Here is a 15,123-nt window from a genome sequence, read left to right as displayed (position 1 = left end):
ATCCCCCCCAGACCTTACTTTACAGTAAGCTGAATTGTGTTAATAAAAATCAGACTATGCCTTTTTAATTCTCCCATCAGAATGATGTTTAGCAGTTCCCGTCGTGGCACAGTGGTTAACGAACCCGACTAGGAACCACGAGGTTGCGGGTTTGATCCCTGGCCTTGCTCAGTGGGTTAAGGATCCCAGCGTTGCAGTGAGCTGTGATGTAGGTTGCAGATGCAGCTTGGATCCCACATTGCTGTGGCTCTGGCGTAGGCTGGCGGCTACAGCTCTGATTTGACCCCTTGCCTGGGAACCTCCATGTGCCATGGGAGCAGCCCTAGAAATGGCAAAAAAAAATGATGTTTAAATTGAAAAAAAAAATAAGACACTTGTGAGCTTCCTATGGAAGGGCCATTCTTCCACAATGCAGGCATCAGCATACCACTCCTTTGAGTCTCTCATCAGCTTGGATGGCTTCAGTATATATTGCAATGTGCACAGCTGTTGCTATATCTGTAATGATTCCTAATTTTCCCCTTTTCTACTGTTATAATAGAATCCCAGTTTTCACCCCTATGTTGGTTTAATGGCCCAGTAATGGGTCTCGACTTTTACTTTTGGAAGTCTTTCCTGGAAAATAGGCTAAAAGATGTCAGTGTTTGGTAAGCTGGCATATCAGTTATGTTTAAGAAAAGGAATGGCTGATTCTCCTGAATTCTGGCAAGGTAGGTAAGTGGAAACTGGTAAAAGAGGCTTCTGCTATATTTTTATCTGGAAGGATTCTTCCCCCCCCCCCCTTACCCTTTGGCTAGTGTCATTCTGGGGATAAAATCGAGCACCAAAATAAACAATAATAACAAACTAAACCCAGCAATGGCTAAAACAAATAATATAGCATGACAAAGTTGTACTTATCCTAAGTGTGCAATGTTGATTTAATATTAGTAAATGCATAATGTAATTTGCCACATTCGTAGCATAAGTGAGAGAAGAAAAAAGATGATTTTCTAAAAAAAATAAATCAACTTCCAGAAAAGAAGGTATATACAATGAAATGAAACAACCATTCTTTAATAAACTATTTAAAAATTGCAGTAAACTTCAGCAAACCAGGAATAGAAGGATTATCTTTAAAATAACAAATGGACACTAAATGAACTACAGTAAACAACATACTTAATAGTGAAATTTAAAACCGTCTTGGAGTTCTTTTGTGGTGAAGTGGACTAAAGATCCGAAGTTGTCACTGCAGTGGCTTGGGTCACTGCTGTGGCATGAGTTCCATCCCTGGCCCAGAAACTTCCACATGCCATGGGCATGGCAAAACAAAACAAAACAAAACAAAACAAAACCTCTTTAAACAGAAGGATGGCCCATATAACCATTTCTGTTCAACATGGTACTGAGTGTCCTAGTCAGGGCAGTAAGACAAAATAAATATGCATATACATACACACATTATTAAGTGTATTAAAGAGAAAAGAAAACTGATACTATAACTGTCTTTATGTAAAACAAGAAAATCTACAGAAAATAATCATTATTAATATATTTTAGTGATTTTCTGGATATAAGAACAGTATGCACAAAATAATTGCAACAAATAGAAAATAAATTTTTCATTGTGACTATACCATTTACACCAGCAAAATTTGTTTTACAGAATTTGAAATGTCAGTTTGATTAGGTCCCATTGGTTTGTTTTTGCTTTTATTTCTGTTGCTTTCGGAGACTGACCTGAGAAAACATTTGTAAGGTTGATGTCAGAGAATGTTTTGCCTATGTTCTCTTCTGGGAGTTTGATGGTGTCTTGGCTTATATTTAAGTCTTTAAGCAATTTTGAGTTTATTTTGGTGCATGGTGTGAGGGTGTGTTCTAGTTTCATTGATTTGCATGCAGCTGTCCAGGTTTCCCAGCAAGTCCTGCTGAAAGGACTGTCTTTTTCCCATTTTATGTTCTTGCCTCCTTTGTCGAAGATTAATTGACCAGAGGTGTCTGGGATTATTTCTGGGTTCTCTATTCTGTTCCATTGTTCTGTCTGTCTGTTTTGGCACCAGTAGCACACTGTCTTGATGACTGTGGCTTTGTAATATTGCCTGAAATCTTGGAGAGAGATGCCTCCTGCTTGGTTTTTGTTCCTCAGAATTGCTTTGGCAATTCTGGGTCTTTTGTGGTTCCATATAAATTTTTGGATTGTTTGTTCTAGTTCTGTGAAAAATGTCATGGGCAATTTGATAGGGATTGCATTGACTCTGTAGATTTCTTTGGGTAATATGGCCATTTTTACAATACAACCCAGGAGCATGGAATATCTTTCCATTTCTTTACATCTTTAATTTCCTTGATTAATGTTTTATAGTTCTCTGCATATAAGCCTTTTACCTCCTTGCTCAGATGTATTTCCATGTATTTGATTTTTTGGGGATGACTTTTAAAGGTATTGTATTTCTGTATTCCTTTTCTAATATTTCATTGTTAGTATACAGAAATGTGACTGATTTCTGAATGTTGATCTTATATCCTGCTGCTTTGCTGAATTTGTTTGTTTAATTGCTGTGGCCAGGACTTCCAATACTATGTTGAATAACAGTGATGAGAGTGGGCATCCTTGTGTTGTTCCAGATTTTAGTGGGAAGGCTTTCAGCTTTCCTCCATTGAGTATTATATTTGCTGTGGGTTTGCAGCCACATGGATGGAAATAGAGACTCATCCTGAGTGAAGTAAGTAAAAAAGAGAAAGACAAATACCATATGATATCACTTATACCTGGAATCTAATATAGAGCACAAAGGACACTTTCCACAGAGAAGAAAATCATGGACTCGGAGAATAGACTTGTGGTTGCCAAGAGGGAAGGGGAGGGAGTGGGAGGGATTGGGAGCTTTGGGTAAATAGATGCAGTATGTTGCCTTCGGGATGGATTAGCAATGGAATACTGCTATGTAGCACTGGAAACTCTGTCTAGTCAGTTATGATGGAACGTGTAATATGAGAAAAAAGAATGTATACATGTAAGTGTAACTGAGTCACCATGCTGTACAGTAGAAAAAAGTATACGCATAAATAAAAGATTTAAAAAATTAAAAAAATAAACTATAAAAAAAGAATTTGAAATGTACTATAGGTTAGCTCACTTGGAAGCTACTCCAACTCTCTTATATGCTTTCCTATAGTATAAAGTCTGGAAAGCTAAAGAAAGTAGAGCTATGTGAGTATGTTTGAGTGAGTATGCATGTGTACACAATTACCAGAATCCCTTACAGCTAGGGTTCTAAATGGGATATTGGGTTTATCAAGCATATATACACCATCCTGAGACTTGGAGGTATAACTGAATGATATGGGAGCCATGTATGGCTCAATGACATAGTCAGCTCTGGATGACGGGAGGGGTCTCTGGTTCTTATGAAGCAGTAAGAGCAGCTCCAGAATGCATACATGTCAGGTAGCATGCAGGAAGCAATGGTGTTTCAGCTGTCACAGCCCCATAGCATGAATGGGCACCCCTGGCTGTGCAGCACCCAAGCCCACTTTTCTGGCCCTCACAGTGTTTTCCTAAGCTGTGCCACACAGTTTATTAAGAATGTCTTACTTTTCGTAAAATAGCTGGAACAAATTCTGGCATAAACAAGTGGGGATTTTGATGAGTAGAATACCTGACAGCAAAATTGGTTGCAAGCAAAGGGAAGGCCCCAGAAGGAAGTGAGCATCTAGGAAAAGTTATTGGGCCCAAGAGGCTCTGAAGACAGTAAGGATCCAGGTGATTAGAGGATGGAACATTGGCGTTCCATGGCACGCCATGGTTAGAGAGTTACAAGAGTTACCGCCTGTGGTCCCTTGAATTGAGATGCGTTTGAAGTCAGTGTGTTGGTGGACCAGGCAGCTGCTGTTATGGACTCAGAGGACACTCCTTTCCCCACAGCACTGAGAAACATATTAGTGCAGGGGGCATCTTTGTCTTTGAAGTGTTCTGAAGTGGCTGACTAGTGTAGGCCACGGATGAGATGGGAGGTCCTGCCATTGACATGGTCATCTCACTGCAGTGGGGGTGATGGGATATAGAACAGTCCCATCACATCAAAACATTTCCCCATGTCGCTTTGTAGTCACAACCTCTATTCACTCCTACCCTTAGCAACTACTGATGAATTTTCTCTTTTTTACTCTCTTAAATTCATTTTTTATTACAATATAGTTGATTTACCATGTTGTGTCAATTTCTCCTGCACAGCTTAGTGACCCAGCCACACGTATATATACATTCTTTCTCACATACTATCTTCCATTATGATCTATCCCAACAGATTGGATATACTATCCTTATGCTGTGTACAACAATCCCTGTGTTGTACAGTAGGACTTCATTCAGTTTTATATCCCTATAGTTTTACCTTTATCAGAATAGCTTATAAATGGAATCATATTATGGCTGTTTTAAATGTGCCAACCTGGGTAGAATGGACTACGTTTTCTAGGATTCACTTACCTGTATGTCCATAGTTAGAGTTAGCCACAAGAGAGATTACTATGGGAGATTTTGAGGGTGGAAGTCAAGACACACTGCCTCTATATAGTTCAAAGACATTTCTTATTGGCTGGCTCATCTCAATGGTGTAATACATTGGTCAAGCCTGTAATGTCTCCAAACTTCTAGATCTTTTTTGCTTTTCTGACTCCTGGATCTGGGATGTCTATTTAAATATATGGTTAAGGGAACCAGATTCTGCATGACACCCATGCCATTAAGTGTAGAGGCCCTGAGAACATACTCAGTCAGTCTTCAAGGGCTCCAACTCATGCTTATGCATTATAGCTTGTTCTTGTTCTCCCCCAGGTTATACCTAGCTTCTCCTCCTGACTGCTTGCCTCTTGGTTTTCAAGCTTTAGCATCAGATGTGAAGAGACAGCCTTGCAGAAAATACTTACCCAGTTCCCACAGTTGTGTGAGGTCAAATATCTCTGAAGATGAGCTGATTGTGAGAAATGAAAGCCCCAAAGAAACACACAATAATTTCTCCAAGTCAGGACCAACACCCTCCTCCAGCTCCTTGCCCATCTTCTCCCAGGGGCAGTTAGAAATTGTATAGTCTGTCTCCACTCAGTCTAAGATAAAATTTGTTTGGTGTTAGACAAGAGTGATGTGAATATATAGGGATAGAAGTGAGTTGAGAGGAGCAGAGGAGGAAATAATAAGAACTCATATTTTTTAAATCTATGAATAAATCCTAATCAAATTATAATGTATGTGAGCAAATTTTAAACTAAAAAGATGTCCCACTATTCATACTATGATTAGTCATTCCCTTTTTCATCACTCAGTACACAGAACATCTTTATCTCTCAGTACAAATTCAGCTATGTTTGAACTTTGAGCAGGTGTACAGTAATGTTCTGAATTCCATGGTCCCTGTGCCATTATTTACATTTAGATTTACACAAGTTTTTCCCCAATACACATTATGCCCACAGTGTCCATTCCAAGGCATATGTCACAGCAAATTCAAAGGTATATTTTTGTCACATAGATTAGGAAATGGCACCGTGCAGTCAGTGTATCTCCACTTTGCATCTAATGGATGCTGTCTGTCCTTCATCCACTCCAGATGCCTTCATAACAATCAATGGGACTACATCAGAAATACAAAGGTTCTTGGTCTGCCCAGGGTGAGATCTGGAAATTGAGTACAAAAAAGTGGAGGTTAGATGGCTTGGGAGTGAAAATCAGGGCTCCTGGTACTGATGATTCCCCAACCCCCTCCCTTCACTTGCTACAAGCTATAATCAAGGTCCAGAAAAGGTTTTCATGAAATGATCCATGGAATTGAAAACAAAAACCCTAAAAGGAGCGCTGGACTTGTGATCATCATCCTAATCTTTCTTTCTCTTTTCTGGGCCTGTGACTGAAGTGAGAGGTACAGTCTGTCCAAAAAGGAAAACCTTACCTTGGAGGACTGACCCTTGTCCACCCAAAAGGCCAGTTCTTCTGTATATTTGTTCCACCCAGAATCCCTGCTTCTTTTCAAAATAAAGAGTGATGTTGTTTGTTCCATAAGTGATGTTATATCCTGTATATCCTGAATCACTTTTCAACCATGATCCAACAGGGCCAGGACCAAAAGGCTCTGCCTCACCATTCATACTTGGGCAGTCCCTAGCACTCATATTGCCTCAGTGTATTCCCAGACATTTGGAAATAAAATCTGATGAGCAAGGATACACGTTCTAGGGAGGAGACTTAGCGATAATGTGACTAAGCCAGATGCCATACCTAGGGGCTGGCAGAAGCAGGCATGTTACCTGGCTAACAGAACATTTGCAAGGGATGCCCCCTGTCTTAATGGAGTCAGTGGAAGTGAGTAAGGCAATTCCCACATTGTTAATTCACACACTTTTATTATTTGAGTTATTTCTCGAAGAACATATAGTACATATTTTTAAGATTTACAAAAATAAGATTTGTATAGTGGCCTTATTGCACTTCTCATGTACTTTCATCAGTCTTCATCCTGAATACCTATCCACTAGAGCACCCATCCACTCTGTACTCTAGAAATTTTGGCACAAAACCATATGAATAAAAAACATCAGTCAAGGTAACTCTATGCGTTAAAACAAAAGTCAGTATTTTATTATATTTTTGGTTCACAATTCCTCTTTTTTCCCTTATGATTGAAAAGACAAATACATTAAAAATCATTATAAATCTATATTAATGAGCATAAAATGTTTATCAGAGACTAAAAAAATAAAGGGAAAGGACAAAATTGAGTAGAAGCAATGACACTACATGGATGAACTTTGAAAACATTATGTTGAGTGTAAGAAACCAGAAACAAAAGATCATATATTGCATGATTCCATTTACATGAAATATCAAGAAAAGGAAAATCCGCAGAGACAGAATTCAGGCTATCGGTTGGCAGAGGTTGTCAGGAGGGAGTAAAGGGGAATGATTGCTTGATGGATATAGGGTTTTCTTTTGAAGTCATGAAACATTTCTGGAACTAGACAGGGGTGATGGTTGTTAAACATCGTTAATATACTAAATGCCACTGAACTGGACAGGTTCAAATGGTTAAAATGTTGAATTTTATGTTAGGTAAATCGTATCTCAATTTAAAAAGAAAGACAATTTAGGTAGTGTAGTAGAGAGATTTCTAAAATGCTCCCCCAAAAGATTCCAGAACCCTGGTGATTTTATCACATGCTAATCAAGGCACTTCTGCAATTCGATTTTGCACATGTAATTCAAGTCCCAAATGAGCTAACTTTAATGTGAGTTCCCATCATGGCGCAGTGGTTAACGAATCCGACTAGGAACCGTGAGGTTGCAGGTTCCATCCCTGGCCTTGCTCAGTGGGTTAGGGATCCGGCATTGCCGTGAGCTGTGGTGTAGGTTGCAGACGCGGCTGGGATCCTGCATTTCTGTGGCTCTGGCTTGGGCCAGTGGCTACAGCTCCAATTCGACCCCTAGCCTGGGAACCTCCATATGCCGTGGGAGCGGCCCAAGAAATGGCAAAAAGACAAAAAAAAAAAAAAAAGAGCAGTAAGTTTGCTGTCCGGAGGGTCTATATTTATAGGATAATTCAGCAGCAGAAACAGGTTGCCAAGTTTTTGGAACCTGAATCTTATTTTTCAACTGAAATTAACTGTATTGTTTAATTATAACAAACAAACAAAAAAAATGAAATCAGGAGTTCCCGCCGTGGCACAGTGGTTAACGAATCTGACTAGGAACCATGAGGTTACAGTGTTCGATCCCTGTCCTTGCTCAGTAGGTTAAGGATCCAGCGTTGCCATGACCTGTGGTGTAGGTTGCAGACGTGGCTCTGATCCCACGTTGCTGCGGCTCTGGCGTAGGCCAGTGGCTACAGCTCTGATTCGACCCCCTAGCCTGGGAACCTCCATTTGCCTCGGGAAGCGGCCCTAGCAGAGGCAAAAAGACAAAAAAAAAAAAAAAAAGAAAAAAAAAAAGAAAAGAAATCATGCGAATGGGAAATTGAACAAAATTAATCACCCACCCCTTCGGAAAAAAAATAAAAGTAAAATAAACAGGGAAATAATTAAGGTGAAGTTTGTTTGTTTTTTTAATGTTACCTCTTATCTATTTTCCAGACTTCCTAGCTTTGTCCCCCTCACCTCCCCCGCCCCGGTTCCAGCCTGGGACAAAACCAACAAGACTGATGGGGAAATTCTAGGCTTTATTTGCTGGAGAGGGGAGGGAAGAGAGTGGGCATTTAATAATATAGAAGAGGAAGAAGAAATTCTTTAAACCTTCGACAGAAATCAGGGAAAAGGCAGATACAAATGACAAAATATTGTGACCCGTTTGGTGTCAAAGATTGCAAAATAGGAAAATAAATAAATAGATAAATAAATAGATACAAAGGGATGGGCAGTACCCAGGGGTCTTGGTAGGGAGAGGAAGGGAATGAGGAGGAAGGTGGCCCCGCCCACACTCCCGCTCCCAATCCCCAGCCGCACTGCCGGTACAACCATAACTGGGGACCTGAGTTTAGAGTGACGTAGCCCTTAAGAGACCTGGAGTGTACGCCTGTAGTACTCCATCCTTACAGTTGCCGGCAGTAGCTCTTTGTGGCTGTGCGCGAGCTTGCTATTGCCTTGAAGGCGGGCGAACCTGTACCCTGGGAAGGAGGAAGCCTCAGAAGCTGACAGCGATCCTCGGCAGGTTGGCGGGCGCTCAAAGGGGAGGGAGCGGAGGGCCTGAGGGCAAAGACAAGAGCGGGTCCGGGACTGGAGTCATGCTACCCTTTCCCGCTATGCGCTTGTTTTGTGCAAGAAATGGAGGGTTTGTGGGAGATCGAGTGGTCAAGGGTTAAGAATGGTTACCAGATGGGATCTCTTAGGAGGTGGGCGGTCGGGCGACACCTGGAAGAGAAGGACCAGAAAAGGGGACTGCAAGGAAACGGCCTGATTCCTGCAGGGCGACAGGAGGGACGCAACCTGTCACCTGGGTTGGAGACTGCTAACTCTGCAACGGGTATAGGCCTCCATTCCCGGTGTTGCTTCTCCACCCTCCGTCCATTTTGGAGCCGGAAATGGTGGGCTACAGGAACTCGGGGGAGGGGGGCAGGGACCCAGGCGGCTGCAGCAGACGATAGAGACGGGGATTTGGTCTGGGAAACAAGTCCCTTCTGTGGAGAAGACATTCGATCTGGCGAGCTACCGACTTAGGGCTATAGCTGGGGAGCCAGAAACAGTTTCTGGTCCCTTCAAGTCGGTTTAAGCATGGGCACTGCCTGAGGACTCTGTGGGTAAGAGTGACAAAGTGGTCACGCCCCAGCAGGTACAGGTTGCAATGCCCACGTTACCTCTTAGCCCTTCATCCATCTTGATGCATAAAATGGTGGGCAGTGGAAGGAGAGTGAGCTCCAGCAGGCCACTGGGTCCCAAAACGTCCAGGCAGGTACCCAGATTGAAATTCTTTATAAATAAACCGCATACCTCTTAGCAAGCTCTTCAGACTCCCCAGCCCTGCAGAGTGTCCATTTGAGTTCAATAAATGGTAATTAGGAGAAGGGAAGGACAAGACAGTGGAGATAAGGTGCCTAAAGAAGAGGTGAAACTAGTTTGGAGGTGATGATTTATTATTATTATTATTATTACAATGCCTATTTCTGAAAGGCAGGGTAGCACATCATGGGGTGGGAAAAGAAACTGTGAGACAGGAAGGTGGAGAAAGAGAAGGCAGCAACATTTGACTATCTGAGTCCTAAACCAACAGCAATGGAGCTGGTGCCCTGATACTGGTCCTTGAATCAATTGGTCAGCCCTGGCCATTGCTGCATTTCTGTCTGCAGGTCCACTGGTGCAACAGATTTCAAGGCTAAGAGAGGAAGACTACTTCTGATCCCTGCAGGTATGGAGGGTGCCTGGGCCCTCTAGTGTAGGGGTAACAGGAATCAGAACAGATTCTGGAGGACTCCCAGCCCTCCCTGCCTGTGTTAAGTGCAGGAGAAACCTGATTTTAGAAACTGGACCTGTGGCTGGTGAGGGAAGAGAGGAGAGGGACAAGCTCTGGGGTGCCCATGGAGAGCTTACCAGGATCCCTGGTAGCTAAGGCCTGCTCTCTCAACCACTGTCCAGCCCACAACCTGTCCTACGTTTTGGTGCTAGGAGTTGCCCAGGGAAGGATTTTTAGGGAAAATGATGGGCTTTGAGTTAGGGCTGGATCTAGGGCGCCTCCTGGAGGGCATACGAAGTATCTGGTGTGAAAGCCTTTGCCCACAAAGCTCTGAATCCCGTCATTTACAAAGCACTCAATCCTCCTTTTTGTCTCCTAGGAGGAAGAAGCAGGAAAGAAATCTCAAGATGGAAAATTTCCTAAGGAAAACAAAGGAAAGGAGCAGGCTCAAATGCGGAATGAAGAAGCCCACCCTTTTGGAGGTGGTGAAGGCCAGAGGCCTGGAGAAAACATTCCAGGGGACTGGGTTCCACCTGCCCAGGATTTTAGAGAGGATTTGCCCAATAGGCTTGTCAATAACATTGACATGATAGATGGAGATGCAGATGATATGGAAAGGTTCATGGAGGAGATGAGAGAACTAAGGAGGAAAATTAGGGAGCTTCAGTTGAGGTACAGTCTGCGCATTCTTATTGGAGATCTTCCTCGCCATGACCATCATGATGAGTTTTGCCTTATGCCTTGAATGCTGAGGTTAATAATCATAACCCCCCTGCTTCCCAAAATTGCATTTTCTTGTACTTTTTACTACGAACCTTTGGTGTTCCGTCATTTTTCTGATTGGAGATTTCGTTTGTACTTTTGACTTAGTCTGTAAGTTTTTCTGTCAGCGGGGGAGATTGATCAACTTGCATGGGAAGATGTCTATTCCATATGGTAAAGCTAATAAAGCAGGTTAAAAAGCAGTCTGTAGGTGTACCATCTCATTTAAAATCATGCCAAGACTGGGGATCTGGTAGATGGACCCTTGGTTTTGGACAGGTTCCACCATGCAGTCATCACTGCTTCTTACCTAGACTGCCCTTCTCACAGTAAATATATTGTCTCATTTGTCCTGGTACCCTCAGTGCATAGCATAGGGTGTGGTAAGTTGTATGAGGGCACAACAATTAACTATAGCTGAGTGAAAAGTCCTGCAATCTGGGCCCAGGTTTGTCTCTGATCACTTGTGAGCAAGTAACTTTCTTTCTCTGTAGAATGGAGCTTACAACTGAAAAAGGAACACAATGGAGAAAGCATTATATATTAAATTCAACACATGGGGATTTCCTGTTGTGGCTTAGCAGTATGAACCCGATTAGTATCCATGAGGATGTGGGTTCAATGCCTGGCCTCGCTCAGAGGGTTAAGGGTCTGGCAGAGCTGCAGTGTTGGTTGCAGACATGGCTTGGTCCTGCATTGCTGTGGCTGTGGCGTAGGCTGGCAGCTGCAGCTCCGATTTGACCCTAGCCTGGGAACTTCCATATGCTGCAGGTGTGGCCCTTAAAAAAAACAAGAAAAAAAAAGAATTTTTAAAAATTCAACACATGGATATTATAATGTTATATATGTCAGTGTTTATCAACATGTGCTATACAGATCTGCTGTATCAGAATACTGTGAAGAATTGGTTAAAAATTTAGGAAACTAGGTTTGACTCACACCTACTACATCCTACAAGTTCATCAGACATCTCTGGACTTAGATACATTAGAGGCCCCACTTTAATTCAAGTCTGGACACTCCCCTCCTTATTATACAAACATACACTCACACACACACACACACACACACACACACACACACACACACAGCCTTTATTTTACCACTAGGCCATCCCCTTTCTAAAGAGACAACTGTCTTATGTTTATGCTGTTATAGGTTCTAATCTTGGTTGCAGGATTGAATTACCTGAAATTTCAAAGTGGAGCTCAGGACCCAATGCCAACTTATTGAATATCACTCATTAGAAGTGAGATCAAGGGATCATTGCCTTGTAAAACTCCCACAGTGATTCTGATGTGCATGTAGAGTTGTGCACAACTGGGTGTAATTTGTAACTAAAATATCTGTGGTTTATTTTCTCTGCACTACCCTTGATAGACCACGTAACCCTAAGGAAGTCATTTCATGTACCTAGAATATATTTCTTGTGAAAAATGTCATATCAAAAAGGAAGGATTACACCCCAAAATCAACACGTGGTAGTATATGTCAGTATCCCTTGAAGTTTGCTAGCCTATCAAATGTTTCAAAATCACATGTGGAACTTGTTTAAAATACAAAATCCTGACCCCACACCCAAGAACCATTCTTTAATAATGGTACCCAGGTAACTGCATTGTTAACAGGCTCCCAGGTAATTCTGCTGCACACTGGAGTTTGATAATTGCCCCTACACATATTTTTATCCCATGTATATTAAGGAAAAAACAATGAGATCACTAAAAAAAAAAAAAGGTAGATATATGTTCCTGAATTCAAGGAAAAGATCATAGAAGAGAAAGACTTTCTAAATATTAGAGGAATAAGAAAAGATAAAACCATAAAGGGAAAATTTGATATATACAATGTAAATTTTTTTTTAATTTTTTCTTTTTACGGCCATGCCTGGGGCATATGGAGGTTCCCAGGCTAGGGGTGGAATTGGAGGTGCAGCTGCCAGCCTATGCCACAGCCACAGCAATGCCAGATCCCAGATGCAGTTTGCATCTGTGACCTACACTGCAGCTTGCAGCAACGCCAGATCCTTAACCCACTGAATGAGGCCAGGAATGAAACCCACCTCCTCACGAATGCTATGTCGGGTTCTTAACCCACCGAGCCACAATGGGAACTCCAACCATGTAAAAATACTAAATATTCTGTAAAGCAAGACTATAAACAAAAGTTTTAGAAGAGGGTCTGCATGTCTGAATAAGATGTATTTCCTCACCTGAACACTGTGTAATGCCATTCACTGTCTCATACAATGTGAGTAAATATAAACAACAAAATTAATATAAATCACATTTCTCTTGTACATTTAAAACCTTGATTGTAAAAATCTGTCCTAGCCATTTTGGATTTATCCAATAACAAGGGGAGGTTTATCTGCTTGTCTCAGGGAAAAGGTAGTAAGGGGGAAATAGGGACAAATACTTATTTGTCTCGGAGCCTGCCACTAACCATTGGTATTTGTTTCCTGTGGCTGCTGTTACAAAAAAACACAACAGAAATTTATCCTCTCACATTTCTAGAGGCTGAAAGTCAGAAATAAATACCTGGAAGTGCTACAGAAGAATCCATTTGTTGTAATGTAACCCCTATGGAAACTACAATAATCAAAACAGTGTGGTTTTAGCATAAAGACAGACATACAGACCAGTGGAATAGAATAAACATTCCCAAAATAAACTCACACAGACATGGCCAGATGATTTTCAACAGAGTTCAAAACCATAAAATGTGGAAAATATAGTCTTTTCAACAAATGTGTTAGGAAAACTGGATATCTACCTGCAAAAGAATGAGGTTGCACTCTTACCTTACACTATATACACAAAAAAAAAACTCAAAATGGATCAGAAACCTAACCTAGGAGCTAAAACTATAGAACTCTTAGAAAGAAACAAAGGGAAAAGCCTCATGCTATTGGATTTCTTCCTTTGGGAAAAAGAATGTCTCTCTTATGACTATTCTACCACTGAATTTGGAAGCACATAACTTCTTTAGTTTCACAAGTTCACAACTGGAGAGGAATTTTGCCTCAGGAAGAATCATACCTCAAGTCTCATCCAGACTTGATTTAGATGATGTTTAGATGAAACATCAGCTTAGAGTTGATGAACTTAGAGTTGATGTGGAATGGGTTAATAGTTTGGGGGCTGTTAGGATTGGATGAATTTTTTTAATATGAGAAGGAGATGAATATTGGGGAGCCAGAGGGTTAAATGTTAGGTACTGAATCGTGTCCCACAAATTCATAGGTTAAAGCCCGAACCCCAGTGTACCTGTATTTTGAGATAGTTTTTTTAAGGAGGTAAATATGGTTAAATGAGGTCATAAGGTGGGACGCCAATATAATAGCCCTGGTATGCCTGTAAGAAGAGGAGATGGAAAAGGCCATATCAGAATATAGTGAGATCTGGAGAAAGCAAACCTGCTGACAACTTGATCTTGGAATTCCAAACTCCGGGACTGTGACAATTTAATTTCCATTGTTAAAGTCACCTAATCTGTGGTATTTTTGTATGGAAGACCTAGAAGACTGATACAAGATATAACATAGATTGGTGGCTGCCAGGGACTGGGGTGAGAGAGAAAGGAGGGAAATGCATAGTGAATAAAGAGTTTTACTGCGTGGTGATGGAAATGTCTTGGAACTAAATAGAGGTGGTGGTTGCACAACACTTTGGATGTTCTAAGTACCACTGAATTGTTCTCTTTGAAAATGGTCCAATTTTTAAATTTTTTAATTGTAGAAAAATTACATGATACAGAACTTAACGTTTTAACCATTTATAAGTGCTCAATTCAGTGTCATTAAGTACACTCAATCACATTGTTGTGGAATCATCACCACTCTTATCTCCAGAAATTTTTCATTTTCCAAACTGAAACTCTGTACTCGTTAAACAGTAACTTCCCATTACTCCTTCCCTACAATCCCTGGTAAACACGATTCTACTTTATGTCTATAAGAATATGATTATTCTAGGAGTTCCCATCATGTCGCAGTGGAAACGAATCTGACTAGGAACCATGAGGTTGTGGGTTTGATCCCTGGCCTCGCTGCTCAGTGAGTCAAGGATCCGGTGTTGCCATGAGCTGTGGTGTAGGTTGCAGATGCAGCTTGGATCCCGCATTGCTGTGGCTCTCACGTAAGCCGGCAGCAACAGCTCCAATTAGACCCCTAGCATGGGAACCTCAATATGCTGTGGGTGCGGCCCTAAAAAAAGTCAAAAGACAAAAAAAAAGAGAGAGAGAGAGAGAATATGACTATTCTAGGGACCTTATGTAGGTGGAATCATACAGTATTTGTCATTTTGTGTCTCTCCTATTTAACATGTTTCTCAGGTTCACTCATGTTATAGCATGTAGCAGAACTTCATTCCTTTTTAAGCCTGAATAATAGTGCTGAATGTATATAACATGCATTATTTATCTGCTAATTTCTCAATAAAAAATGGGTT

The 15,123-nt window shown here is 41.3% G+C and overlaps 1 protein-coding gene across 1 annotated transcript; it reads left to right on the top strand.

Annotated features, from left to right (window-relative positions):
- The first annotated feature begins 582 nt into the window (after positions 1-582).
- BEX5 (brain expressed X-linked 5) lies at positions 583-10,858 on the top strand. The gene is made up of 3 exons (XM_047764227.1): positions 583-647; positions 8,614-8,674; positions 10,290-10,858. Exons 1-3 carry the CDS (start codon positions 583-585, stop codon positions 10,653-10,655), a joined length of 492 nt encoding a protein of 163 aa, XP_047620183.1. The 3' UTR covers positions 10,656-10,858.
- Positions 10,859-15,123: the final 4,265 nt, after the last annotated feature.

The sequence above is a fragment of the Phacochoerus africanus genome, chromosome X, assembly GCF_016906955.1.
Source record: "Phacochoerus africanus isolate WHEZ1 chromosome X, ROS_Pafr_v1, whole genome shotgun sequence".
NCBI lineage: Eukaryota > Metazoa > Chordata > Mammalia > Artiodactyla > Suidae > Phacochoerus > Phacochoerus africanus.
This window is presented reverse-complemented; position numbering and strand designations above follow the sequence as displayed.

Excerpts from the sequence above, each read along its gene's own strand:
- BEX5 (XM_047764227.1), top strand. The coding sequence starts at position 583 with ATGGGTCTCGACTTTTACTTTTGGAAGTCTTTCCTGGAAAATAGGCTA. Across the intron at positions 648-8,613 it reads CTAAAAGATGTCAGTGTTTG|GCGGGCGAACCTGTACCCTG; the intron begins GTAAGCTGGCAT and ends ATTGCCTTGAAG. Across the intron at positions 8,675-10,289 it reads CTGACAGCGATCCTCGGCAG|GAGGAAGAAGCAGGAAAGAA; the intron begins GTTGGCGGGCGC and ends TTTGTCTCCTAG.